The sequence below is a fragment of the Lytechinus variegatus genome, chromosome 3, assembly GCF_018143015.1.
Source record: "Lytechinus variegatus isolate NC3 chromosome 3, Lvar_3.0, whole genome shotgun sequence".
Taxonomy (NCBI): domain Eukaryota; kingdom Metazoa; phylum Echinodermata; class Echinoidea; order Temnopleuroida; family Toxopneustidae; genus Lytechinus; species Lytechinus variegatus.
Window position 1 is genome coordinate 67,372,170 of NC_054742.1, and position 27,057 is coordinate 67,399,226.

Sequence of the window (27,057 nt, forward strand, 5' to 3'; positions counted from 1 at the left end):
TTTAAGAACACGTGTCATAGGGGGAAAAAGCAATAGTATTTACAACTCAAAGAAAGAGAGGAAGAGAGATGGATAAAGAAAGAGAAGGAGAAATATGGATATAGAAAGACAAACAACGGTAAGAGAGGATTTGCAATGAGCACGGTTGAGCTTTCTCCTTCAGCGTGTGTAAGAATGTATGTGTACTTTAATTTTGTATGTCTTACCGTGTGTACACTTAATCGGCTTTTGCATCGGCTCGCGGTTCAGAACCGCGAGCCGATGCAGCATCGCCTTTTTCATAGCGTGTAAACGCGATTAACTTGCATCGGCTCGCGGTTCAGAACCGGCAATTTTGCACCACCAAAGTAGTAGGTTCAGAACCGCGAGCCGATGCAGAATCGGCTTTTTTTTACTACGTGCAAACAGAAAGCCGATTCTGCATCGGCAATTGGAGCGCATTTCATTTACTTTACCATTGTGACGTAATTGTAAGCGCACGAATCCAGCGTTATCTTTATCATGACGTATATTGTTGGTGTGTGTATCATTTTAGGTTTTTGCATCGGCTCGCGGTTCTGAACCGAGAGCTGTTACAGCGTGTACACGCAGTGCCAGATAAACCAAAAGCCGATTCTGCATCGGCATTTGGTTCTGAACCAAAAGCCGATCAAGTGTAAACACGGTACGGCTGACTATGCGCACTCAGATTCATGAATCAAAGTGCGTCACAAAAGAACAAAATTACTGTTTTCCCTGTTTTCAAGCACGGCGAAAAATAATCATATTTTCAGAGAAAATGAATAAATTGTCGGACAAAGGCAAAATTGGTGTTAATTCTATCTGATTTTGTTGTTTTTTATTCTCATTATCAAGTAAATCTAGAAAATTCGTTATATAAACTAAAGCCCCTTTTACACCTTCACGGAAGCAACACGGATCATCCCGGATTGTCAATCCGGGGTCATCCGTGTACAGTCCGGGACTACCGTGTACACTCCGGCTACTCATCCGGCGCCATCCTTTATGTACCGGCATGTCCGGGAGAAAAATTGAACATGTTCAATTTTTCATCCCGGATTACACGGACTGATAATCATCCGTGTTCATCCTTGTAGCCTCCTTGTACATCCGTGTAGCTGCCGAATTCATCCGGGAGGCTCCTTGTAAGAACGGGTGATCCTTGTTGATACCGGCTTTATCCGGGGTCAAATGTTTGTATTGTTTGCGTACATGAACAATAGTCCGTATTCATAACCAAGCACGAGCATGCTCCAGATGCTGCAAAAATTGACGAAACTTCATTCTAGCAAGATGCCGGCGACAAGAAGTGGTAAGGTCCGTGTAAAGACCCAGTAACATCCGTGATCATCCGGGTATTCCGTGTTGGCTCCGGGAGCATATCAAACAGGATCCCTATTGCTACCTTGTCTATCCTTGTAGACTCCGTACTTTTCCGCACATATCCGTGTTAATAACCAGTTAACTCCGTACTCATCAGACTAAAATTCCAGATGTGTAAGAGAAAAACAAAATACATATTGATGATGACGATTATGATTGCGATGATGACGATTGTAATGATGATAATGCTGATTATGATTGCGATGATGACGATTGTGAAGAAGACGATGCTTTTGATGATTGCGATGATGACGATTGTGATGAAGACGATGCTGATGATGATTGTGATGATGACGATTGTGAAGATGACAATGCTGATGATTATTGTGATGATGACGATGCTGATGGTTGTGATGGTGACGATTGTGAAGATGACAATGCTGATGATGATTGTGATGATGACGATGAATGTGATGACGATGGAGATGACCCTGCTATTAATGATGGTGATGACGATTTTAAGTTACTGTAATGATGACGATAATAAATTGTGATAATGACGATGATGATGGTGATGACGGCGAGGGTGACGATTGCGCAGTTGACAATGGTTGTGCAGCTTTCACCGACGACGATGCCGATGATCGTCCTATAGTAAACGTCTTACCCTATTTTAACAAATCGAGTAAATTGCCCTTCCTATGAATTATTCATATCCTCGTCGCTTTCCCAATAGAAATATGATTGTTTAAAACAATCGTATTTCTTTTGGGAAACCGACGAGGATATTTGCTATTGCAGTGTTTGATAAAGCATTAGCAGCACGCCAGCATTTTGTTTTGAGTGAAAGTAGGTGATAATATCCAGATACAGCCCATTTAGCAGTAATGAAGACATGTGATTGTATTTTTATGTATTGTCTAATAACTGTAATACCTAACGAAATAAACAAATTTATCAAGATGTTTTAAAGGTAAATGCCAGTTTTGGTAACGATATCAAAATGAGTTCGTACAGAATCTAATGAAATGACTACCAAAATGTCTGTTTGTATAAATAAAGGATATGTCCCAAAGGATTATGGAAGAAATTGTGTAATTGCTGTGAAATTAGCAAATATGCACAAGATTCGGGTCAAGCGTCGGGCACGGCATTCAAAGCAATAATAATACACTGTCCCACGTGCGCTTATCTGTGTTGGTGATCTTCAGTGTGAATATTTTTCAGCGTAGATTTCAAGATTTCACAAAGTTCAGTTTATGTGACTGTACCAGATCTAGATCCTCGATGATATACTGACAATTAAGCCTGGTATTACAGACTTTCTCATGAAATCAGTGTTTACTGCAACTACTGGCATTTCTCTTTAAATTCTGTGCTTTTATGATAAGAATTAATGAACAACATATAGCTTATACATTGGAGATGATAATTAATTTTCATTTTCTTGAGAGGGCCTCGACGGAAATACCACGGTAATGACGGTAAAGGATATGATCGTTTATTTTTTTCTTCACAATATACTTATGTTTTTAGTACATGCCACACTTGCATGTGCATGGGTGCAAGGTTCACATCGCTACAACAGATCGTCATAACTTATAAAGGCCTAGGTTATATGGAATGTTGTTTGCATAAAAGAAAATTCATGTTCACTTGAATAAAGAAAGATAGATTGTATAAAAATGACATGTCTTTTGCAGTTCAGACAACTTATAAAATAGGGGGGAGAGAGAGAGAGAGAAAGAGCGACAGAGAGAGAAATATGGAGAGAGAAAGAGAGGGAGGGAGGGAGAGAGAGAGGGGAGAGGGTGGGGGAGAGGGGGATAGATGTTGCTCTAGAGGGGGAAGAAGGCTGAATGACACAGTGGTAGATACATGATCTAGTAATAGAATATGTATGAAAATACGTATGAAATATATATAGGCAGTTATGTTAGCTTTCTTCTTCTATAATATTATTGCTTATAATTTTGGATAAACGAAGCCTTTGGGGTATTTCACCGAGCTACAAATGCTTGCGGGGTGTTTACAACTGTTCTTAAAAATTAATGTATGAAAAAAAAGTTCTTAAAAGTTTGGATTCAAGTTATTAGAAACAAAATTGTTTGCAAATTATCTGTTTTAAACGAGTTCGCAAATAGCTTTTGATTTCGCAAAAAGACGTTTGCAAAACTCGTCAAAAAAGTTATCGAATCAAAACATTCGTTCTTACAGAGATACACCCACAAAAATAAACGAATAAAATACACATATACCGAAAGAAGAGGAAAGTTCAAGTTTTCGTTTAATATGCTTTAATGTTATACACCTCTAAAATGTCACAATATACGTTTAAAAAATACAACTGTCACCAGAAATGTAACTTGAATGTTCAGATAATGTAGAGATAATTTACCACCTTTTCAAAAAATAATGTCTGAATGCAGACCGAAGAGGAAAAGAAAACGGCTGTTATCTATATCAGCAAAAAGTAGGCTTAACATTATTTCCCATAACATATTTTCTAGATAGCATTTATATATCACATTTGATTACTTAGGGTTATGCCCATACACACTATTCAAAAACATGAAGAAATCATTACATATAATATTCTCACCTTGTTCTTCATCTATATTAACATTTTGTTTTTGTTTTGCGTAATATATTAGAAAAAATAATAACAACAATAATAAATAGCCATGTTTGGTTAAAAAATATATGAATAATGAGACGAATAGGGCAGTAGTGATCACTAATGGCTTTAAGCGGGTATTTAATTTTTTTAAAAAATTTTTTTTTGGCATGATGTTACAATTATAAAATGGTGAAAAATTGCCCACGACTGTCACGTAATAAACCATAATTAAATCAAAAGTACAGGGTTTTACATCAAGCTAATTAAATATGAATCAATTATATTCTTAAATCTGTCCAAGTTGGGAACTAAAAGGAATGTGTTGGAGGGGAGTGAATTCCACAGCCGAGTCGTCCTTGGAATATATGAATATTGATGTAGAGAAGTATTTGACTTTGGGACTGTGACTCTATAGGGGTGGGCAGATGCAGTAGTGGAGGGGGAGGGGGTATAATCGAATGATCAACTCGGAAATGTGTCTGTCAGTTTTCTTTTCATTTCAATTTTCGGAGTGTATTGTAGGCAAGTCCAGCTCGTTGCATTTGTCGTCGATACAACAAGATGAGTAGTTTATATACTCTTTACCGTCAACAATCATAGCATCGTGTAAATCACAATCATCTCCGTTCTGCTTGCAACGCCGTTCGACTTCAACTGGCTCGAAATTCATAATATCGTGGTTATCATTGCTGATAAGTCTGTAGAAGATCTATAGAAGATAACGAGCCAGAGTGTGTTATAAATTTATGCTGATCACTCCTATTCATGTACTGTACATGTACATTGCTTGAATCCATTCAAATAATTATACAAAATAACACGTTCTTTTGGTGACAAGTTTTTCAGTAGGTTTTCAAGGAACAATAAGATCAAGATATCACCGGTATTGATGAAAAGCATAGGGAATTTCTGCTCAGCGACGTAAAAAAAAATCAAGAAGAGTGTATTTTTTATTGAATAAGAACAGCAGTTTGGTGCTTGATTGTGGACAAAATAATACATGTGCAATCTTTAAATAGCTCCGGAATCAGAACAAAACTTCTGTTCCGGTTACCATTTTTCGACGAACATTTTTTGTTATTTGACGGGCATTTGACAATACATTTACATGAACTCTGTTCTTGGTTCCTCCGTATACGTCGTCGAGCGAAAAGTCTCTACTATTAACAACGGGACAGACGTATGGGGATGGTGGATCAGAGCTTGATTACATTGGTGTGCCAAAATCGCTTATTTGTCGTGGTTTGTGTAATCACGGTAAACATTCAAAGAAAACCATGTGAATTTTGCCTGTATCATGATTTCTTTAAAGATTATTTAAAAAATAACAAAATAACAAAAGCTGAAAAGGTAAAGATATATACGATTGAGAGAGAGAGGTTACATGACCTTTGCTCCGGTGACAAATGCTCCAAAGGAAAATCGTTGAGACGTTGAGACAAACATAATCTAAATAGGCCCTAATCATTATATATCTTTACATTATTCTGAACCAAAAACTCTATAACAATCCCAACTCCAAAACGACTGGAGCAGTTGTCACAGGAGCAAAAGTCGTGTTTCCATATAAACTCCTCAAAAAAGTTTGAAAATCTGATTTTGATCGATAAACCCTCATTGGTTTTTAGTAAATATCAATGAATATAACAGTCAATTCTCTTAAAGATGATACCCTACATGATATGATTATGGTTCACATGGAGGTGCAGTGCCTTGAAATGTGGGGCAAGGTCAAAACTCAAAAGCTGCAAAATGACACAATAACGAAAGTCACTGTTCTTTTTTCCGTGGTGATGAGTGAGTTTCTCAGCGTTTTTTTTTTTTTTTTACTTTGCCCGATAATTCCTCATCAGTTAAGTAATTATCAATATGTAATTAATATCAATGAATAGATCATTTAATTTTCTTTAAAATTATACCCTATATGATATGATTTTCATTCATATGGAGTGCAATGCCTTGATGTGGGGCAAGGTCAAAACTCAAAAGTTGGAAAATGACTCGATATTGAAAGTCACTGTTCTTTTTTCCGTGGTGATGAGTGAGTTTCTCAGTAATTTATTTTAATTGTTTTAATGCACATTAACATTAACATGGAATCAAACACACCTCTGCACAAGCAAAACATAACAAACAAACATGCATGGCTATTTCAAACCACGAGTCGAACCATGTTATCTTACAGAACCATCACTACAGAAGCAGGGGCTTGATTTGAATGGGTTTTCATCTCTACTGACACAGACGAAAGAACCATATTCTGTATTGACACTTCATGTGAATATTTCTGCTCGTTCTGCACCTTTTCAACTCAGACCCCATCCAAAACTTTTGGATCCTGCTCTTTTCGTGATGGCATTATCATAACAAGCATGGTATCCTCTTAAAAAGAATCTTTTGAATGATATCAGCTATGCATTGTGTAAACTGGGAGTTGGGAGAAAGGAATGGCCAAACTCAGATTTCCAAACCATTTTTGCTCGTTTTGCAGCTTTCCAATTCAGACCTCATCCAACACATTTGAATCCTGCTCTTTCCGTGATGACATGATCATAACAAGCATGGTTTCATTTTAACATGTTTAAAGAGAATTATCTTTTGAATGATGTAAAAAAATGCAATGTGTAAATCTGGAAGTAGGGAGAAATTAATGGCCAAACACAGATTTCCAAACTTTTTTTGAGAGGTTTAGATACTGTGATGATAAAACAACATGTGACTCTGATTGTATAACTGGTTACTATGGTTATGGTTATGGTATTGATTGCAGGGTGGATCCAGGATTTTCAAAAAAAGGGGACACATTTACCCGAGGAAACGTTTGACAAGCAAACAAAAAAAAAGGGGGGGGGGTTACCACTAATTAAGTGTATTTCGTCAACAACATAAATTTGACAAGCAAAAAGAAAAGTTGTCACACTTCTGTTTAACGTATTCTTTAAATTACAAATTTTAATTGTGCCTCGCAAGGGGGGGGGGGCTACAGGCCGGCTTTGCCCACCCCCTAGATCCGCCAGTTATTTATTATTTTTAAAATAAAATTACATTACATGTTGAAAAATCGTAAAATAATGCAATATTGATAAAATTTGGAAAAACATTTTGAAAAAAGTACATATGTATGAATGAAAAGGCAACTAGAAAGGCAAATCCCTATTAGTGCTGCCATCTTTACACGTTTTATTTGTCAAATAATTCCTCAATCTCCATACGTGCACCCGATGCCAATGTCTTAACCGTACAAATATTAAACTTACGTAGCACTTTGTGACGCCTTGGTCACACTCGACAGGAGACATTTCATCCGGTGTATTTTTCAGGCAGTATGTTTCACCCTTATCCCCATTGTTCTCACATGAATAACATTGGAGAGCTAGGGAAAAATCTTTAAAATAGATAATAAAAAAAACACAACAAACAGTATGAAAGAATTGGTTTGCTTTTTAAAACTAATAGATAAATAACAATAAATAAATGACTGGTAAACCATAGTCATACACAACATCCTATAGCTTTTATGTTTCATCTTAAACCATCTAAATCTAAGTTCATGTTAGATTTGTCATATGATATGATGCCTCTCATTTCAAGGCAAAGATATCAATAATAGTTCCCAGTATTTCAATGACTGTTTCAAACTTGTAACCTTTTTATGAATTTAGGCCTACTTTTCTTTTGCAATCAAGCTTTTTTTACATATTAATTGTTAATTAAAGATGAATTTCAAAATTTCATCGAAATATCACGGAATCAGAATTATTTGATAGATACACACTTTTTATTTTTGGTAAAAACATGCCATCCTAATAAAAATAAGTCTCAGCATAATTATATCATTGAATTAGTGACTGAAATCATATATTGGTATTCTTGGACGATAAAATAAAGTATAATACACAAGTTCAATCTATGATAAAATGCATACGAAGAAGTGAAAAGATGGCGTGATGAACCCGCTAACTGCACACGAGGAAATGCATAACGTTTTTTACCAAAGTGTGAAACTGGGCTAATATTTTTTTTATTTCTCCAAATTTTTTTACTCCTGATTTTACCCTGTCTGCTTAAACCTCATGCCTTAACGATTCGCCCTATGAAAATTATTAATGATTATCATCGATATCAATTGCCTGTGCAGTATCAGAGCGTATCACTAGAATGGCCGAAATCCGAAGAATATTCCATAGGCTCCTGTACGAAATTTGCTATTGAATACGAGGGCATATTCAACAGTACAATGCGTAAAATACACAACGCCTACAACAACGAACGTAGAGGGCAGCAACACACAGCAGTATTGCTATTAGGAAGGTCCACTTCGCTCAGATTTTGTGATCACTCTAAGCTCCGCCCCTCACTCCATTTTGGCATAGATTGTAGAGTTGATTTTTTTTCTCGTTTGTCCAATTTTGTTATTTTCCATGGATAATGAGAACTTTAATAAAGAATGTTAAATATTATTCAAATAATGTTAATGTATTCTGCTAAAAAGGTAAGACAAAGGTTATCATGATTTGTGTAGTTTGCACATCAATGAAAATACATAGTCTGATGATATTCCATTTACCGTTCTTCTGGTTAATTTCGTCCCTACCAAAACTACACCAGCCAACACCAGAGCCAAGACCTTGATCTTCTGTCCTGACCGCGCCGAAACTTCCCCGGTCCCATATGGGTATGTGCGCGGCGCGTATACTGCGCAAACAACAGTCGCAAACTTGACGCGAATAGACCAAGTTTGATATGTACTATAAGGATATGGACTTGGTCTGTCACTGTTGTGGCACTAAGGCAGTTGAGCAACGATAAACATTCAAGGTAAAAATCTTAATTTTCACTCTCAGTGTAGATTGGAGTCTAAACATATGTATACAGTATGTAATGTCCACAAATCCGAACCAGCTTTGTGCAATCTATCAGGCAGAGATCGAATACGGCCACTACACGAGCAAAGCCAAGCCCTAGACCTAGATCTAGTCTTTTCTAACAAAAATGTTAGAATGAGGGAAAAATGGGGGGAAAAAATCAACTCTGCAATTTGCTATGTTTCTCTGAGTGAGGGGCTAAGCTTAAGAGCGGTTACAAAATGAGCATGGCAAAATCGTGGTGAAATTAGGAGATTGGCTTATTTGATGACAATTTAGTGATAATTTTATTTTGAAAATAAGGTACATTGTTATTCTATTGTTATTATATTTTTATTTTCTATTTATTAGGTGATCTGTCAATCGACAGATCAACTATTGATTTCGTACGAATTTTCTTTTTCTTTATTATTTCTTTATTTTTCCACCCTTTTCTTGTTCCACTAAAATCTAAAAATCTACATCTTCGATTTTCTTCAAAATATTATCAGTTATGGGGACATAATCATGTCATGTGTACGAAACAAGTTCAAGGTCAAAAGGTCATCATGACGTCATCTAGACGCCATTTTGTAAATTCACAAACTCAATCATATCTTCATTATCAATTATCAAGAATTAACCATATTTGCATCACATTAACTTCAGGTCAAGGGTCAACTGTCCATGTCATCAAAGGTCATGTAAAGGTCACGATGTGCGCGTACACGCGCGTCAAAATTTTAAAATGCTCAAAATTACTTTTTGACCAAAGTAGAGTATGAATCAGGTCATTTTAAGCATTTCAAAATTTGCGCGCGCACGTTCTCGCGCGTAACGGCACTATACAACACAAGATCGCAATTTTTTTCATATCAATGCACTGTTAATATAATTCTGAACAATTTGATACCTTGATCAACCTTTTAAGACAAGTAATAACGGAATTAGCCTCCATCAAAGTTTACAGAACGCGCGTGCGCGCGCACTAACCATATACAATTATGTGCAAAAACATGCCTATACAAAATTCATTATAGCTCTTCAGGTAGTCCGTTGACCCCCATTTTTTTTTTTCATATTCGAATAGAGTATGGATGGGAGATATGATTTCATGTCACATTTGACCCGAAATTTTATCCTGACGTCATCAAAATGGCTTCGGAACTCAAAATTCCCATTTTGCTACTTCTGACGTCATCATAATTATGCAAATTTGACTCTAACTCCGTTAATATTGGTCAATTTCCGCTCAGTTTGTTATATGTTGTGGCTGAGGACATACTCTTTCTAATGTGTTATATTTACATTTAAAGGAACTGATCATCCTGAAAAACTGCAAGTTATAGAGGCATGTCATTTTCGCTCATTTTGTGTGCAATCTCTATGGGAAATGACTTTTTCTCAAAACCGGATTCTACATTCCTCTATTTCGCGAGCCATATCTCCATTTTTTCTGGTCGATTTTCTTTGAGCTTTGAGTATGTTGTAGCCGAGATTCTAAGCTATTGCAAATGTTGCATTTATTTTCCGATTAGATGCCTCGATAATCCTTTTATTTCACTTGCAAAATTGGATTAGAGATCCTCTTAATTTGCTTATGGGTAGAGTCATTGGCAATATGCATGTCAAAAGTGGTCAGTAATGATCCTACACAGCACACTCAACTTTGACCTGTGACTCACTATGAAGTCTCTGATTTGGTACCTAGCTCTCCCTCCCCCCTCTCCCTCTCTGCCCTATCTCTTTGCTTTGTTTTTTTTACATCATCACAAGACGGATGAAAACTGCAACTTTCCTTTCTGACATACTTATCAAAGTTTTCTTCTCTAGTAAACATGAGTTTTGTGAACGTCGTCAACTTAATACTTTTGTGGGTTTCTATCTCACTTGGAGCAAACGTCATAGCCTACGTTGTATCTTCCACCTCATCTCATGTACAAGTTTTGTACTACTCTTTTTCTCTGTTATTCACCAAGAGAAAAATCCAAAAGAATGTTTGTGCTAGCCAAGTCAGTTTTCTTATAACATCTGTGTGGTTTTGTGTCAAATATTAGGATCGTACAATAATTGGAACATTTTGAATAGGCCTATATTGGAGGATTTCTACTTGGATTTGTCTACATGCCTAAAGTCGGTAAATTGTGCTTGGATATTGCCATTCAATCATATAACCAACCCCCGCTTCAGTATAAAAGTTAAAATATTGCATATTAAAATACGTATATGTGTATATATCTGTCACATAACTTTCTCTTTTCCCGTTTTTCAAGAGTTATCAACACATTCTTTTCAGAATGAAAGTTTAGTTTTCATCACGATGATCATATTGATCTAACTTGATTGTATTCATGATCATGAGAATCAGAGACAGATCACCTAATTCGTCCTCATGACGAATTAAAATTCTAGTTTGAATCTAGTGTTGTTATAATTTTTTAGTTCATCTCTATTTTGCTAGTAATCCCTAAGTGTATTGTATCGGTTCGTGGTTTCGTTGGCATGCCTGCCAAATTCTGCGCGTATTTCAATTGTATGCGCGTATCGAGTGGACCTTCCTAAAATCAATACTGCAAAGTATTGCTGCCCTCTACATATCAAAGACCAAATTTGATCTTAATATGAAGTGATGATTCCATTATGTGATACATGTAAGTGATATCACTTGTTTAATAAAGTTTCTCCCTGTTTTTGATTGCCAGGGGTGGGATAGATAATAATGATTATATTGGATGGATTTTTTTAATGGAATACTCGTTAGGGCCAATATTTCACTCATCTGCGATTCGTGGAATATTTGTCCAAACTCTTGGAATATTTCTGGTATTCCATACTGAGCCATCGAACATAATATAAATATTTGACTTACCTCCCATCATGCCCATGATCACGAATGCTATCAACAGAAGTGAGCCTTTCATGTTTGCTGAACAATTAGATCTGTTAAAACAATATGAGAACATTTGTTTGGTGAGCTACTAAAATTTGATTTTAAATACAAATTATCAAATATACAGAATAAAGAAAATAGAAGCATTACGACTGGATGCGTTTTACAAAATGGAATTTGCAGCTCACCTGGTCTCGGGAAATGTTGAACGGTCACCTTGCGATAAGTCTGACTCTCATATTCCGATCGAGCTATCCTATTTATACAGTATAATCAATTAATCTTGTTTCGAGTGACTGATGAACTACTCTTATCGTATCATATTCATTACTCAAACTTTGGGGGAAAAATATCATTATGGTTCAGTGATGGGAAACTGGGAATAACTCTCCCTTATTAGCGTGATAAGAAAGATCACGATAATAATGATCGGGAATTTTTACAACCACACTACGCATGCGCTTTCTTGAACGTAGAGAATCTATTGCCAAAAGCCCTCCGTGACAAAGCAGTCTTGCAACTTTTCAAGGAGCTCCGAATCTAAGGACGACATGCAGTTCTCATTCCCCATGTTTCGACAATGACCTCCTAGGTGTTCTTTGTCATTTTGACATAGGCATTTTCAATACAGTACCATGTTCTTGAATCCGTCCCCGTTGCAGTTGCTAAAACTCTTTACTCAGAGGATGTGTGGATCTAGAAGAATATACAGTACATGAAATAAATAAAATAGATTGATTGTGATATGATTTGATGCAAAGCACGTGGTGATGTGTAAATGTGATATACATGTACGTGATCTGTAAACGTGATTTGCGTGACGTGTAAACGTGATAAAATCCGACATGAAAGATGTCGCCATCTTGGGTTTACTCTAGGAGAAATACCCCAGTGTGTACATGATGATAAGTAATTGTTTTAGCATTGCATTTCGTAATCGGAGAGGTATCGTGTAGAGGTCTCGAAGTGTCTCCAGGATATTCAGGTCCTTCCCATTGTACTCCTGTGTATGATGTTTCACGTGACATGCCCCTTGCTAATGTTGCTATCGATTTGAATTTCGAAACCATATGGCTCTCGAAGCCGTATGGCTCTCGAAGCCTTACGACATTACTCTAACTGATATACATACACCGGATATAACTTTTTAACTACAGTGTTTATTATTTAAGTGTTTTGAAAATGATGAATATCATGGAAGCTACGTGTTTTGCCCAAAGTACATCGAACCTTTCTGCATATTTAATATTTTAATGTACATCCTATGGAACAAAAAATCAATTGTATTTCAATAAAATACATGAAAACAAACATATTTGATGAATTTGTGTGTGCGACAACTAGGCTATGTGTTTTTCACAAAGTTCATTGAGCCTTACTATTGGAGAATAGGAACGAAATCTTTTAGTGGCAGATTATAAATAAATCATTTTCTGTCAACGATTAAAGTAAAACCAAACAACGATGATGACGGCACAAAACGAAGTCTTGCACAATATGCATCGAAATGCAAAAAAATTGTCAATCCATTTGTAACAAACACATGGGCAACGAAACAAGCAATTTTGTAAACATAAATAAATACATAACAGAGGGTCATTGGTTCGAATCTTAGCCATGGCGTGTTTTCCTTCAGCAAGAAATTTATCCACACTGTGCTGCACTCGACCCAGGTGAGGTAAATGGGTACCGGCAGGAAGTAATTCCTCAAAAAGCTGTGCGCACAAGAATCGGTAGACTAGCTTAGCCGGGGTTGAGCACCTAGCCAGGTGGATACGTGCGCTATAAAATCCTGTATTATTATTTATATAGACAAAAAAAGAGAGAGAATAAAGGGGGAGAGGGTGGGAATGTGCCATTTATGGTTGAACGATCAGTACAGATACTGTCATTGTTCAATAAAGAAAGTGGTGCATGGCATAAACAACTTGTCAATGAAACTCAACAATGGTGTACATCGAGCTGCTACAGGACGCACCTTAACTTGCATTGGTGTGCAGAGGCATATCAGATAACCTGCGCAAGATTTCCCAGTGTTTCAGTGTATTTGGAAAACGGGAGAAGATGTCATTTTTCTTTGACAAGTTTCTTCATGTGTTGAATTTACAATTTCCATCCCTTCTTTGCTATCGGTGAGTGAAAGTGAAGTAATATTGCCAAGGCGTATGGCATGTATGAATTGATGTATACATTCATAAAAAGGTTTAGTTGAGCACACAAGATGCATGGCAAAGAATTACATTCATTTTATAAAGTTCAAAGAATTAGTATGATAAAGATGAGAGTTATTGTGTTTATTTACTAAAAAAAAATGTTTGATTCAAAAAGAAACTATTTTAAAGACATTTTTGTGCCTTAATTATTTTGCACTTCAGATGGCAGTGGTAGGCCTACACTACCCACGTGCACGGCATAGTATTTTGAGAGCACTGTCGGTTTTTTTACAAGGTTCAACGAACCATGACCAAGTGAGTGGACAAAATTGCTTCGCAGAATTGACACTATTGACGGACATCATGTTTATGGTATTTCACGATCTTGAAAAAAGAAAACTATTATACAATTTTGAACTACAAAAGTTGAAGAAAGCATTTCCCAAACCTGGTTGGAAAATATATCAAATGCACAACAAAAGAAAATAACGATTATACCTAATCTTACTGAAATATCAAACGGTGATTTAATAGATGTAAAAATCTTGAAAGCTAGACAGCATTATCATTATTATTGAGAACATAACAAAACAGAAGCATCTTTCTTTATGTTTGGCAAAATTATTTGGGACTTCAGATAGACATGATAGAAATTAATTGGGACAAAGTCCTGTATTTTAAACTTAGACAAATAAAAGATAACAAGGTTAGAGAATTTAATTGAAAGGTCTTCTTTACACTTATAATTTCCAAGTTTGTCCCCTACATACCATCGATGGACATTACCCAGAGCTTGGGATTTTGAAAACATCGTTGTGTACTTCCTCCAAGTGTCAATGAAGATTGGTCAAGCAATTGGGCATTCGAACCAAAATACATGGCGTCGTAGAGTGGACACTAGTTGAACATTCATCACATCATGGTGAGCGGTATCGATTCAAATTAGACTGATGAACAATGACTCTATTTGAGGATTAAACTACTTCACACTTTTGAGATTGATAACGAAGCCATTGATAAGTTTTGTCAAATAGTTATATGCCCAAACGTTATTATATTGGCAAGATGTATTACATAGCCAGTGAAACCGTTACAGCTTGTGTTTAGTCTGATTGGACAGTGTAGTTTGGGAGTGTATTGACTCTCTGCATGGAACCTGTGGGTATTTCTGATCCACATCCATAGCTGAATTAAGAGGATTGAGAGTTTGGAGAAGATGGTCATTGGAAGTGAGATATGTGGACAGTACTGGTCCACTATTCATATTTTCTGACAGATCATCAATTGTATTCGGAAGAGAACTGTCACTTAGAAATTGGAGTGTAGTCATGGTATTGAGGAATTACAATTAGTACTCCTCATGTGTTCAATTTAATATGAGGGGATTGTTTATACCCTGAATCCCACACTGATACTGGTATCGTTGACATATGAGAGTTGTGTAAATGTGTGCTCATAATATCCGACAAGCAGTTTAATTGATACCGTATCATCGGACGTATCATCGTTGTGGAAGTAGTGAATTTGGATACTTGGAATTAATTTTATCAAATTTGATTTGTGGAGTTCGTAAATGGCATGTGTTTGTTATCCTTATTCTGTATTATGCGTACCATGTGACACTGGCGCATCTCTGACAACTCCTTTTTCGCGTTTCCCTTTATCCTCTGAGGGAGGGCGCTATGAGATAATGACGTCGTATGCATAGGCATGAGTTTGTTGGATGAACTTCGCAACTTTGACAGTGATTTTAAGAAATTAATGTTACATTGTTGTACAAAATAGATATTGTTAATGAAACATTTGGTCAAGGCGAATTAAAAAAATGTAAGAAATACAATTGTGATTTTGATCAACCCGTGATGATAAGATTAACGTTATTGACTGATACCCTGTAATTAATTAAAAATTAATTTAAATTACAAATACAAAAGCCTCGATTTTACATACATGTAAAGCTCCATGCTTTTAACATGTACTGAGTACGCATACGATACACTGGGGCAGCCACGAGCACGTCTTAAACTTTGCCCTTTTTGACAAATTTTTGTCACCAATCATCTCCCCAATTAACTTCCTTCCATCAATGTATATTCAACCAATTCAGGGTGGAGCTTTACTATTTATCCATTCACATAATCTCTTTATCTCATCGAGACGTGTATGTCTGCCGGTATTTGAAAAAGCGTAGAAGTCATTATGTAGACAACAAAATAACTAAAGATTTGAGCATGCGCATTAAGCACAAATTTCTTGTAAGCGAATATCGCTTGAGCCCTTAGTCCCCATAATCCGGCCAGTCTTTTACAAACCAAAAGTATTACACATTAATGTTAATCTCCGCGAAAGGATAATCATGATTTCCTTATCAAATGTAATGTACACGGAAACTGATATTGCTTGGTCAGTATTGGTCTCAAGCAAGGCAAGGCAAGCCAGACTATACCCCACCCCTCTTCCCTCAATAAAAAGCCTATACAATAGTCCAACCCATATGATCATATGTATGGTTCTGTGTATTAATTAACAAGTGGTTTTCATTCCATTGTTATTTTCCCGTGCGAGTGTCCGTTAATTGTTCGAGGAACATCAAGTTACAATCGTAATCCCTCACGCATCATCAAGATAACCATCACTGTCCACTTCTAAGATGCTATCACCTCGTGTGGAAAACGTGACTCATTTTACTTTGGCATGCGTTTCAAATGACCACTCTGGACAGTATAAATGCAGGATGAAGGTTTCCCAAGGAACAGAGAGCACCGACCGAAGTGTAGATTGTGAAACAATTGCAAGGGTACAAAGTAAAATCGTGAAACAAGTTTGGATAGTGAATAAAGGACAGACCTTCCCTGAATCGCCCAGCAAAAATAACGGTGAGTAAGCTATGGTAAATTAATGTATTATTTCAGTAGTTCAATATTTCAAAATATGATTAAAAAAACATCGAAATCAACATTGACTATTTGATCCTCGATCCTGTGACACATTTAAAAATGCCTCAATTAAAAACAAGTTTAAACAAATTATGGCAAGTTCAAAATGTGAAATGAAAGTAGACATAATAATATTACATGTATTTTTGTTTCACAGTTTATAGATAATTAGGAAAATTTATATAACGCATACAATTCGATAATTGTGGATGTTTTGTTGTACAGGTATTTGGAATTATAATTTGATAAAGAGATTATATTTTTTTCTTTTTGAGTGTGTACGTATAAGTGTCTGGCAGGAGTATTATTATAATGATTCCTCAGTCACATACATCTTCTGTCTATTGCACAACATATCCCTCACAGCGAAGACCTCTTTCTGTGAATAGCTTTGCACTTGTTCTGTAATTATGTTTACATCAATATGATTTCGACCTTTTTTTTCTTTCTCTTTTTATACACTTTACAAGCTTTGCTTTTTAGTGTACCCCCTCAATTCCATTTATGCTCAATAAACTGTTTTTGTTTGTTTTACGAAGTAAGAATGCTCGTCTGTAAAATTGTATTTGATTTGTATTACTTTATATTACTTTGTATTATGTTTTGAATGGGAAATGGAATAAAAAATTGAATTGAATGGAATATTGTTATGACCAATAATTTTCAGAAGTAATATCATAATCGTTATCCACACAGATCCTGCCACAAGATGTCTCGTTTTTGGATGATGCTAATGTCTGTTCTTGTTCTCATCGCTATGGCAACGGCTGCTCCAAGTAAGTAAAGGCTGACTTAAAATACACGAAATAAGCCAAACCTGCCAACTGTCTCATGCACTATTGTAAGCAATAATGTTGGAAAAAAATGTACAAGATGCTATAATTTTCCCGTCTCACCTGTTATTCACGTTCAGCATATTCAGAAAAAAAAGATGCAAATGAATTTAATCTATACTTTCAGAAGGTTGTCAGACTATGCCACTGATGAGGGGCGTCGCTACTGGGGGCATGGGCAACTGTTTCCTATTTTTCTCTAGGTAGCAAAAAACGGAGTAAGGGGGGGGGGGGGGGAAAGAAAAGTGAGGGAAGCGGGAAGAAAGATGCACTCTAAAAAACGAAGAGCTAATTTAGCTCTTGGGGAGCGTGTATTATAGTGACTGCACTTCGTTGACGCTCCTCGCCGCTTTCAATATTTTGTGCAGCTCGAAACTTTCGGAGCGGTAGGAGGGGCCATCAGCGGCGGCCAACTTCTGTTAAACGGTGTTGAACGGTAACGAGCGGTGATGAAATTGTTCACCGCTCCAGGACCGCTCCAGCAATGTTCTGGCATTGTGACCACTACTTTAAAGAGTTTAAAAATACCACTTTCTCATTGTTTTTCCCTAGCTGAGCGGTTAAGACGAGATGACAGCTCAGCATGTGATGAGGATGAATGCGATGGGGAAGATGACGGCGATAGTGGAGATTGCGGAGAGGATTGTGATGAACTTCAAGAGGAAGATGATGATAGTGGCGGTGATGAGGACGAAGATGATGACGATGACGACTGCGACAGTTGCGGTAAATTTTCTTCCGTTGGTATATCGCATGAAAGCGTGTAGTCATGGTGGTATTTACGAGGATTTTATACAAACTGATGATTTGTTTGCGTAAAATATTTTTTATTGTTCAGAAAAATCATACCCTATCATGAATTCTAAGTCCTACCTGATTTGGTGCATACACATTCACATAATCTAGTCGTTAATCGGAATAGTAGCATTCACTTTTAAGGGATTTATATGCTTTAATCTGAGTTCAGAATGGGAATGTTTTCCATTTTCCTTCAAAAAAAATCACTGACGTTGTAAGCTACTATAAATCTAGGCTAAATGTGTTTACATTTTCATTTTCCGTATAGATGATTCTTAAAGACATTTTTTAAATTCCATTTTTGTTCATTTTAGGAGATAGAAAGAAGAGAGACGAAGAAGATGAATGCGAAGATGATGAAAGTTGTGAAGATGACGAAGAACGCGGAGATGGTAAGAATACATTCAATTCAATTCAATTCAAATTAAACATACACATATATATATATATATCAATATTCATAAATAAATTCTACCGATAAAGTCACAGTGCCTTCATTATTTCATATCATTTTGCAAACCATACACCATCATGCTTTGCCATGGATCTTAAACATGATTAATGGCGTTAAAAACAGACATGCCCGAAACACGACTCCTCTACTGCCATTTAGATTGAATTAAAACCTTCATTTGGTAACCCTGGTTGATATAGGTTACTGCTGATTGGCCAATTATATTTCATCAAATTTGGATGTGGAATAAGGAAGATATACATTTTTTCTGCTGATTTTTCAAAAGACAGTTATATGCACAATACATTCAGTGGTATGCAAATTAAAGAGCGAATGATGTCACTCACTATGTTTGTATTTTATTGGAAAGGAGGGGCAACTATTCCAAAAAGGGTTCATTCTTTGGAGGGGGGGGGCTCAATGCAAAACATTTCGATGGCACTCGGGCGTGAGTTTAAGTTTCCAGGGGTCAAAAATAGGTGTATATCTATTGTAGAAAAAAAAATCAAAAGCGAGGGAGGGAAGCAACCAAGATCAACACAATGTTTTTTGGCGTTCTCTGCCTATCTATGGTCACAAAATAGTATTGGATTAATGCAAATTATATTATATTGCCATTTCAGGAGACAGAAAGAGGAGAGACGAAGGAGACTTGGAAGATGATAGCAGTCCTGAAAATGACGGTAATCCTTCTCTTCTTATTCTCAATCTAACTATGAATGCTTCTTGCAGTCCTAAGACTGTAATATAACCTTATTAAACATATTAGAATGAAATATACATTCTAAATGAGCCATATATAGTTTGGCTGCCATGAACTCCAAAGCAGTAATTGAAAATCAATGATAAAGTTCATAACATTTAGCTTGGTTGTGACTGTTAGCATCGTCAACTACAAATTCTGTTCTCACGTTATCATTACTTGCTTTCGTATCCTCCTTTGCCTGTTTTTGCATTATCATAATCTTTGCTTCCAACGGGCACGTGCACAATACAACCACATAATCTTAGTTAGTGTTATTTGTAAATATGATTTTAATACCATAATGAATAATGATATATCAATGAATGGCAACTTCAATATTTCAGGTGACAGAAAGAGGAGAGACGAAGGAGACTTGGGAGATGATAGCAGTCCTGAAGATGACGGTAATTATTCCTTTCCCACTTACTCCTATCAATCTAAATCTGAACTCTACTTGCTATCCTCCAGCTTTATATCCTGTAAAGTAAAATAGTCTAAGTGACCTCTGTTATATATTAACTGCCAATAACTCCAAAGCAGCCTGATGGCCATTGAAAATTTAAAAAGTTCCTGTAACATTTCCCTTTCCAATGCTTCCTAGTTTTTTCAGTGTTATCTGACTGCCAGCATCGTCAACTACTAACTCTGTCCTTGCTTTATTATTATTTTGTTTGGTGTCCACTTTGCCTCTGAGGGGCGGAACGATATATTTCTGCGAATATTATTGATATTTACCTTTGTTACTACAATTCGAAAATAATAATAAGTATAAATAATAATAATGATTTTCCTTCAGGAGACAGAAAAAGGAGAGACGAAGGCGACTTAGAAGATGATAGCAGTCCTGAAGATGACGGTAATCATTCTACATTTACCCATCCCCTCGATCTAAATGCGAGATCTAGTTACAACCGCCACCCCCCGACTAGATTCTTTTAAGTTATGCCTCATTAAGTTAAAATTCCATATTCTAAATGAACGTTAAACGATTTTTGTAACATTGGGCTCGGCTGATTTGTGAATTTTATCAGACTCTATAAAATCAACAGCAATTATTTGGCATTGCTATTAAATTGTCAGTTTATAGGTTTTTTCAATGTCACTTATGCATCTTATGGACACATGTGCAATAATTGAAACGTTTTAATGTTACATTATATGATATTGTTTGAGAGTAAAGGAATTAATAGATGTTATATTCCTGTTTCAGGAGACAGAAAGAGGAGAGACGAAGGAGATTTAGAAGATGATAGCAGTCCTGAAGATGACGGTAATCCTTCTCTAATAACTCTTATGGGGTGTTGCAAGAAACTTGCGATCAATTGCAAGTCTATTTTGGGTCCCTAAATCAATCATAAGTCTTGCAATTAACTTCAAATTCATGATTGATTGCTGATCTGCTTCTTGAAACATGGAGTGTAATCTCATTTGCTACAGTTAAAATTACTTTATCAGTTGTAAAATTGCAACAGAATATTTACAATCGATTGCAAATACTTTCTTGCAACACCCCCTTTTAATAGTCCTCCCAACATGTCCAATCTAGATCTGAATAGCTACTTCGCAATCCTTCAACCTATAAGTTATGACACGTTAATATTCTCGATAATTTTGAATATATTGGCCGCATTGAACTCCGTGTGAATGAATAAAAGTCAATTATACTTCATGAAAATCTCACTTGGCAGGTGTTTCTCAAATAATATTTGACTGTTATCATCAACTACTAATTTTGTTGATATTTTATTATTATTTTGCCTGTGCCTCTAGTGGGCAAGTGCGTTAAATGAAAATAAAATTAAATACACAAAATGTATATATTTGTTAATACTACTTGAATAGTAATGGATTTATGATAATCTTATTCCTATTTCAGGAGACAGAAAGAGAAGAGACGAAGGAGGCTTGGAAGATGATAGCAGTCCTGAAGTTGATGGTAATCCTCCGCTTATTCCTCCAATCTAAATCCAAATGCTACTTGCAATCCTCCACATATAAGTTGGCGGATGTTTAAAACTTTTTACAATTTTTCAGTTAACAATATTTATGGACTGCCATGAATTATGAAAACGTAATTGAAAATCGAAGAAAATGTCCTACTAATTAGTCCGCTTAATTTGCAAATCGTATCAGGCTGTTATCGGGTGATCGGTATTAACTCTGGATTGTTGTTCTTGTTTCTTTATTGCTGCTCTTTGTTTAAGTTCAACTATGATTCTGGTGGGCACTCGTGCAATAACAAACCACTGTGTTCGTTAGGGTTATATATCATTTTTTTTTTCATAAATGGTTATTTTAATCGTAATTCAGGAGACAGGAAAAGGAGAGACGAAGGAGACTTGGAAGATGATAGCAGTCCTGAAGATGACGGTAACCATTCTCCTCTTATTCCTCCCAATCTAAATCCGAATGTTACTTGCAATCCGTCAACTTTGATATACCCTAATATGTTATGACACATTCATCTTAAGATTTGAATAAATCGACTGCCGTAAATCACGCAAAACAGTAACGAAAATCAATCAAACAGTTTCTCTAAAATTTGGCTTTTTATCCGACTGTTAACTCGGTGCATTTATATACTCTCGGTGACACGTGACTTTTAGTTGACCAATCCTGAAGCACGTATTAATTCAAATTTTCGGAACTTTGCCGATCCAGTTTAAGAGCCATTGCTCTACTTTTAGCAAAAGCTATTGATTGGCATTGCTTCAGTGTAGTACAAGATATACATTGATACAGGAAGGGAGGTGATGCATCTTCAGTTTTGTCAATGAAATACCAGGGAGTGGAAAATACATACCGGATTTTTTCTGACTGTCGTATGCAAAGAATGCAAAGTGGAATTCATAATTTTTTGGAAGTGAATTCAGAAATTAAATGTTATTATGGTTATGTGAATACCACAGTAATTTTTACTCGGTAATTTAGATGCACAAGCTTCCATTTAATCTGTAAATGACCTCCTAATAACATTTTTTTTCAAATTTCTTCTGATCTTGCAGGAGACAGAAAATAAACGAAGATGCTTTGAGGAAATTCTGCTGTCGGCGTTGAGAAAAGATAAAGTGTTACGGATGGAATATTGCCTTAACTACGGCAGATTTGTATTTGCTTTCAAAGTATCAATATATAATATATTAAAAAATAAAAGAATACTCCCCCAAAAGAGAAAAGGATAGGTGTACGTAAGAGGATAATTTTTGACAGGAGATTGAAGATCATGATGTCACAGGTATTAACTTTAAAACAAAAATAGCACTGTACTTCTGCTTTGAAACTACTTTTCATGAAAATATTTCTGCCAGTCACAAAGCAAGTATTTATTGCGAAAATTATAATTTGCTTTCATAGAGCCCCCAATAATATTTCTTAATTTACATGACATATCCATTGCATCACACTTTACCTCGTGCGTTACATCCATTGTGACGTAGATGCCCAAATAATAGAAAATCATTACAAATTGCGTAGTGGTGACTCCATAAAAATCTGCTATTTCAACAACACCTTTCAACCTCCTATAGCTAAACTAATGATGATCTCCAATTTGTATTGTGGTAATAGTAAAGTACTACGGGGTAGTCATGTAAAACTATGACAACCAACAACAATTTGTTGTCCATGGGTGAATTATAGGTGAAAATGTTGCGTGTCATGTGGGACATTTCTGAGTCCCATACGACACACAACAATTTCACCTTTAATTCACCCATAATCAAACATTTTTGGATCGGTTTTTCACATGACTACGCCCTATAACTTTATCACTGACAAATAAAAAATATATAGCGTAGGCGACTAGAAATTGTTGTCAAAATATCCCGTACGACACGTGTGGAATCGCCCTATAGCCAAGTTTTTATATCAGGTGGAGATGACGACTCTTGATTGCTGTCCGACGACCCATTCGATTTGAAAAAAGGCGACACCTAATTATTTTTTTTACTGTGAAGTTCTGAAAAAAACAAACTAAGAACATCTTCAATTTTTTTAATAGGAATGAGAAATCATTTACATAAATAAAGGCAAATATAATGTCAGTAGAAGGGTAAGATGTTCAACTTACATGTATCAATAATTGTGTTATTTGTATAAGAATATTGAAAAGAAATACGACTCGCTTTCCTTGTTTAACATTGTCAAATATATGTTAAGTCTTATATAAACTATTATAAGAGTCTATTTCATCACCTTGATTTTGTTAAATGCCACGGTCGTGATATTTCTGTTGTATGACTTTAATAAATGAATTGTGCAAAATAAACATATAAATATAATGTGAATTCATTCTGCTTATTTTGTATTCTTTTGAAAGAAAAATGCATGTTTGTTCAAAATATATATTTGTTTTTTAGATATGATGTGTATCAATACATTCACTGTTTTCTTGACAATTCAGTATGCTTCTCCTTGTTTTCAAAAGACTTTGTGTAAATTTCCAGAAAAAACAATTATGACACTGATGGCTTTCCATGTACTTGCGGTTGATCAGATCAGTCGTAACTCTTTGTAAGACGGCCCCAGACTTAAAAAAATGTTATAACGTTATTTTTATTGGCATTCCATTGGTCGATTGGAATCGGTTTCGTTGAGTGTGTCTTTAGCATAAAAGAGGAGACAAGTAAATTTGAAGAAGAGAGAACAATGTGGAAGAAAATGATCAGGAAGATATAGGAAGATAAAAGAATAAAATATATAGAAAGAACAAGAGAGAGAGAGAAAGAATTAGTGAGATAGAGGTATGCACACGCACACTCCCACACATACCCACCCTCTCAAACAACTCACATCTACACACACACGCACACACACACATCTGCCCCTAAACCACCGCATACTTACACTGCAGACATACAGTGAAGACAGTGACAGTAACTCCAGTAGCATTTTTCAAATCTCACATATTCTTACTTTTAAAGAATTTCTTCATCTCTGTGTCTTAATCCTCGATGCAAATAATGTTTGTATGTGTTCGTCTAGTGAGATTTTTAGTTTGTACTTCTATATAGATTTAGTTCTGTGCTTGAATCATATTTCGATCGTAAAGCTTAGAATTTCCACTATAATTAAACTCATGTTCAATGCATCATTCACTCACAATTAAAACGAAATGAAGAAAGGATAGCACAATCAAGACTAAGTGTTCTGGCGAACGATATTTAGATTTCAAAAAAGAGAATTACATGTCTCGAGAGTTCTACATGTATATTTCCTCTTTGAGACGAATTCCCATTGAAAATGACCAATGAATCAGGAAATTAATGATTGCTAAAGATATTTGGCATGCGATTTCATTCTTTAAATTCTTCCAGGAAGCGAGCAAGCGAGCAAAAAATTCTGACCTATTTAATTAAAAATCAATCTTTGACATCGTACATGTATACCATGTTTTAACCCTTTTCTATTTCTTTTCTTTCTCCTTTCTCGGTCGTGAAAGTTTTTTTGGGACTGTTGGCCTCAGGCCCCAAGTCTGTATGTCAGTGATGGTAGCGATGGTGGTGGTGTGTGTGTGTGGAGGGGGTAGTCCTTAAGGCCTACATTTTAATTGTAATGCTAGCTTTATATTCTACAAGACTCTTGAGCTGACATATTAGACAAAAATTACGTAAGCTGAGCCATTTTCAGGACTCTTCGGTTTTCATGTTTTTTTTTCTTTCTTACACTCTTGAATTTATATTCTCATTTCAAAAGAGTGGTAAAATAATTGGGGCACACCCCATGCCCTTTGCAGGGAGGGTACATTAAAAAAAGAAGATAATGTCATGTATGAAAAAACATAAAAAAGATTTTCCCCTATTTCATCCTGGATTTTTTTCTGTTTGCATCCATCTGTTTGTAACGATTTTCAAGAAGAATGGTTTACTTCAATGGCAATGAACAAAAACATGTATAAATCGTCATTATAATTATCATTAACTGAATCATGAAATAAACATGAAATAAACGCGTATTTAGTCCGTCTGGTTGATTAAATAAATCATGGAGCTACCAATAGGTCACAATGGCCTAGCCAGGTTTCACCTGTTTGAGGGACCATTTCTTAGCCGGGGGTTACTCCATCAAGTTCACGAATAGCCTGAATTCAGACATAACAACAGGCAAACATATAAAATAGCTACAAATAATTGCATGAATTACATAACATACAGCTGTAGGAATATATGAAATAATATTATTGACTGGCTATGAATTTCCCTCAGTAGACCCATATCTTTTTCGTCAAGACTCAGGCTATCTTGTGGAAATATATATATCTCCCTCAAAGCCAGTCAATATAATATTATTATTATTATCATTATTATTGTAATTATTATTATTAGAATTTAATGAAATCAAAATTTAAATGTATTAGAATTAAAATCATATCGTGATCATACTTGTCTTATGTGTGTCATCACATTAAAGTACCTTGTTCGGCCTTAAGGGGGGTGTCCCCCCTGAAATGTTTTTTTTTGGGGTAGGTCCCTCCCCCCTCCCCCGGATCAGCACCCATGCACAGGTCCATGTCCAAGTAAAAAATGCCAAGTTAGATTTACATAAAATCTTGGCAGCAACCCAGAGTTCATTTATGTTTTTTAAAAAGGGACCATGAAGTAATGCTTGCTATAAAAACATGTTCGGTGTAAATTAAATCATTTCATGTACACATGTTAAGCTATGGATGAAGGGGTAGACATTTTGACCCCTGTATGTTGAGCGCATATGCTTATTTGCAGTCTCCGAAAATTATGAAAAGTAATATACTTAATGCCCTTTCATAGACTCTAAATCTATGGCAGATTTCTGGCCAATTATCAGTATTCCTGACGAGTATAAGCCTACCCATACTAAGCATTATGTCATGGCGAGTTAGATTGATGAATGATAGATGCAGAGATGCAGGGTGGACATTTAGATGATAGCTTATCAAAGCAAATGCTTTATTTTTACTACCTTTACGTGTGAAACAATCTGTACAAGCAGCAAGATGCTTTGTGAATATTAAGATTAAGGTTATCGAATCCAAGTCATGTTTATGTACACGCCGTTATTCAGGTAAAGTTCTGAGAAGGTGAGCAGAGCTCCTTGGGACCACCGACTTTAAAATTAAGATATTCCGCTTATTTATATCGGCTTAATGCATTGGATCGGCCCACTCGCCGAGTGACATTCCAGCAAACTCAATTGCTTACTACACTGACTTCTCATTATACCTGGTACCCATTTATGGAGCGTCGTGGCCCAGTGGATTAGCCTCTGGACTTTGAAACAGAGGGTCGTGGGTTCAAGTCCTTCAGCAAGGAATTCATCCACAGTGTGCTGCACTCGACGCAGGTGAGGTAAATGGGTACCGCCAGGAAGTACAGTTTTCGGAACTGAAGTGGCTACCCTGGGTAAATATACCGTTATTATTATTGTTATGGATTGACGCCTTACCAAAGAAAGCTAGGCTGCGATGTGATTCGAACAATAATTCTG

General features: G+C 36.0%; 1 protein-coding gene across 2 annotated transcripts; it reads left to right on the forward strand.

Annotated features, from left to right (window-relative positions):
- Window positions 1–17,467: 17,467 nt before the first annotated feature.
- LOC121412275 (sarcoplasmic reticulum histidine-rich calcium-binding protein-like) lies at window positions 17,468–23,507 on the forward strand. Of its 2 annotated transcripts, XM_041605171.1 has the most exons (10): window positions 17,468–17,542; window positions 18,152–18,325; window positions 18,712–18,789; window positions 19,475–19,534; window positions 19,941–20,000; window positions 20,393–20,452; window positions 20,807–20,866; window positions 21,473–21,532; window positions 21,907–21,966; window positions 22,602–23,507. In XM_041605171.1, the coding sequence occupies exons 1-10, from the start codon at window positions 17,476–17,478 to the stop codon at window positions 22,613–22,615; spliced, it is 693 nt and encodes a 230-aa protein (XP_041461105.1). In that variant the 5' UTR covers window positions 17,468–17,475; the 3' UTR covers window positions 22,616–23,507. The 2 variants fall into 2 exon arrangements, with proteins under 2 accessions (XP_041461105.1, XP_041461106.1); XM_041605172.1 differs by lacking the exon at window positions 20,393–20,452.
- Window positions 23,508–27,057: the final 3,550 nt, after the last annotated feature.

Coding starts and splice junctions, on each gene's coding strand:
- LOC121412275 (XM_041605171.1), top strand. CDS start 17,476: ATGTCTCGTTTTTGGATGATGCTAATGTCTGTTCTTGTTCTCATCGCT. Junction 17,543..18,151: donor TATGGCAACGGCTGCTCCAA/GTAAGTAAAGGC, acceptor GTTTTTCCCTAG/CTGAGCGGTTAAGACGAGAT. Junction 19,535..19,940: donor TAGCAGTCCTGAAAATGACG/GTAATCCTTCTC, acceptor TCAATATTTCAG/GTGACAGAAAGAGGAGAGAC.